The sequence below is a fragment of the Gavialis gangeticus genome, unplaced genomic scaffold (assembly GCF_001723915.1).
Source record: "Gavialis gangeticus isolate Ggan-Ray unplaced genomic scaffold, GavGan_comp1, whole genome shotgun sequence".
NCBI classification, from domain to species: Eukaryota; Metazoa; Chordata; order Crocodylia; family Gavialidae; genus Gavialis; species Gavialis gangeticus.
In genome coordinates, this window is record NW_017728994.1 from 29748432 (window position 1) to 29751060 (window position 2629).

Here is a 2629-nt window from a genome sequence, read left to right on the forward strand (position 1 = left end):
CACACACTGTCTCTGTGAAATACACACTGATGACGCTGCTGGAACAACAATGACCATGGTTGCCAGGTGTTGGGAACATCCTACCCCGAGACAAATAGGTCCCTAACTCTTAGTAACTAGGCTAATACTGAGGAGGGAAGAGAAGAGGAAGGGAATGAATGGGATAGGGGGAAAGGGGTAGGACTGGCTGAACAGTGATTTGATATTGTAACAAGTATGGCTGTAGGTAGGGAGGAAAAAGGAGAGAAAGTAAAAGGAAAAAGGGAACAAAGAGATCAGAGATTCCTCTGCAGAGATCTAAGCTTTTCTTCACATCCTAGGCCAGTTTCTGTAGAGCAACCACACAGACTCCAGTGATTTTAGGCCAACAGAGAACAGAATCCCCTGGCCTCAGCTGTGCTGTCGGCTTGGGGAATTTCTCATTCTTATCCTGCCCTAGTGTCTCTCTGCTCTTCTTCATTCTTCCACCCCATCCTCAGCCCTTTTCCACTCTGTCTGGATCCCCCGGTCCGTCACCAAGAAGCTGGCCTCTCTTACCTATAGTGTGTCCTGGTGCTGTCACTCCTGTTCCACTCCCATCTGGCGTTGGGTGGAAAGGCTGCTGGACTTTGGTTCTGATGATCCTGGAAAAGAACAAGACTGGTTCAGAACTCCACTCCTGACAGCCCCACTCCCAGGCCAGAAAATCATTAGTCATCATTCCTACCAATTCTAGATGCCAGATCACAGATGGCCATGGCCATAGTCATAGAGGCACAGCCAGGAAAGGGGAATAATTGTCTGCAATGGCTTCTTATGACTAAGCAGGGCCGTGGACCTGCCACATTAAAGGTCACAGGAGTCTTAGCATTGACATCAATGAGATTCCTTTAATGTTCCTGATTCCTTCTCTGATCTGCATTTCCAAAGCAGCCTCAGCATGGCTCAGAACAAACCAGGTGGGACACAGCCTGCCTTATAAGTCAGCAGCTGTGACCAGCAGGATCATGGTTCAGTTTGTAAGGGGCAGACATGACTTGTGGTGCCATGGAGAGGGCATTCCCTTTTAGAATATGTAGTCATTTGAACTGATGGAGGGTTTTCAAGAGCTTTTCCCTGCATAAATGAAAGGATGGGGTTAGAGGGCAGGCACAAGAGATGGTGATGAACTAGAAGTCTTAAATAAAACCTACACTATTGCAAATATGTGGCGTTGATGTTTGCTAGGTGCTCGATATTTGGAATAAGGAAGACCAGCAGAGGTGAGTACCTGAAAACAGCTGAGTACATGCAACTGCAATCAGGACAGACTGAGCAGTGACAGCTGATGTTCCAGTCCAGTCCTGTCTACACAAGGCTTTCACTTCTAGGTCTCTAGTTCAAATCTAGCCTGAGGCAGTGATTAAAGGAAACTAGTGACTGCTGCTCCCAAAATGGCCTTTGAGGCCTCTATCCTTTTTCTGATGAGCAAGCCCTGCTATTCAAGAACCACAATCACTACTGGCTTTCCCACAAGGACTGTAGAAACCACTGAAGCTGAGTTCTGCTGTACTCTTAAAGGTGGTTTCTCAACTTCAGGTATACTGAACAAGTATTGGGATGACTGACATCTCTGCATCCTCCACCTGCTAAATAACAGCTCCAAAGAAAAAAGGCATGGGTCCTACATGGGATGGTAGGGTGGAACAGGAGGGGCAGAGGCAGGGGAACCAATGATATAAGCATTGAAAAGGCAGGTATTCTAGGTATTCACAGGAAACAGAGAGCTATTGTAAGGCTTAACACCTGAAGGGCATTAGGTTGTTAAGATGATGGAGCCTGCAAAGTACCTGAAGGGGCAGATTTTGCACGGGATGGTTCTGGGAAACAGGTAGGTGACCTAGAGTTTCATAAACAAAGAGCAGCTGCACACAGAGGCCCAGACCCTTGGCTCATGCAGCTCTAGGGATTTCAGGGGATTGTGTTGATTTACATCAGCTGAACATTGGATCAGGAGATATATGAGGGACTGGTTGCTAAGGGACTAGATCCTGGAGCTATGCTGAATAATACCCACTGAGAAGCTAACCTAAGAAGTCCATGAAGAGGGAGGTGCTGCAATTTGTCTCTTCTTTCTTTCCTGCTTTTCTGTCTCTCCGACCCCCACCCCCCAATCTCCCTGAAGCACCCTGAAGTGCCACTGTGCTTGTATGAGTGTATTGATTCCCCCCAGCCCAGAGAAAGCACAGAGTGGGGATGGGGTGCAGGCAAGGGGATGGAAATAGAAAGCTATAAATTATTTGTGACAGGAAAGCAATAGTGCCAGAGTGCTGAGCACAAGTCCCGTGTCACTATTAGATTCCTTTTAGCCTGATGACACTGTAAAAGAGGTTAAGTGTCTGATGGAATCGTACACCTAGGGGGCAGGGGCAGCCTGGGAGCAGAACAAGCCACAGAGACCAGGTATATCAATTCTCCAGGCCAATAATATTCCTCTCATTGATCGCAACACAAAGTTCAAAAATCTCATTACAGCCAGGCAGACCTGGAACTTTTTAAAAATCAATAGAGTGATATAATGTATGTATACTTAGTATAAATGTATCTATTCATTTATCTATCCATCCATCCAGAATCTGCCCGCGGGGGTCCGAGTTAACCTGCGCATTAT

General features: G+C 46.7%; 1 protein-coding gene across 1 annotated transcript in view; it reads right to left on the reverse strand.

Annotated features, from left to right (window-relative positions):
• The window catches only part of PAX2 (paired box 2), a 106995-nt gene extending 106283 nt beyond the window's left edge, over window positions 1–712 (reverse strand). Inside the window, exon 1 of the mRNA XM_019502511.1 lies at window positions 538–712. Coding sequence (XP_019358056.1) covers window positions 538–700 — 163 coding nt within the window. The 5' untranslated portion in view covers window positions 701–712. The remainder of the gene's footprint in view (window positions 1–537) is intronic.
• Between the last annotated feature and the right edge of the window lie 1917 nt (window positions 713–2629).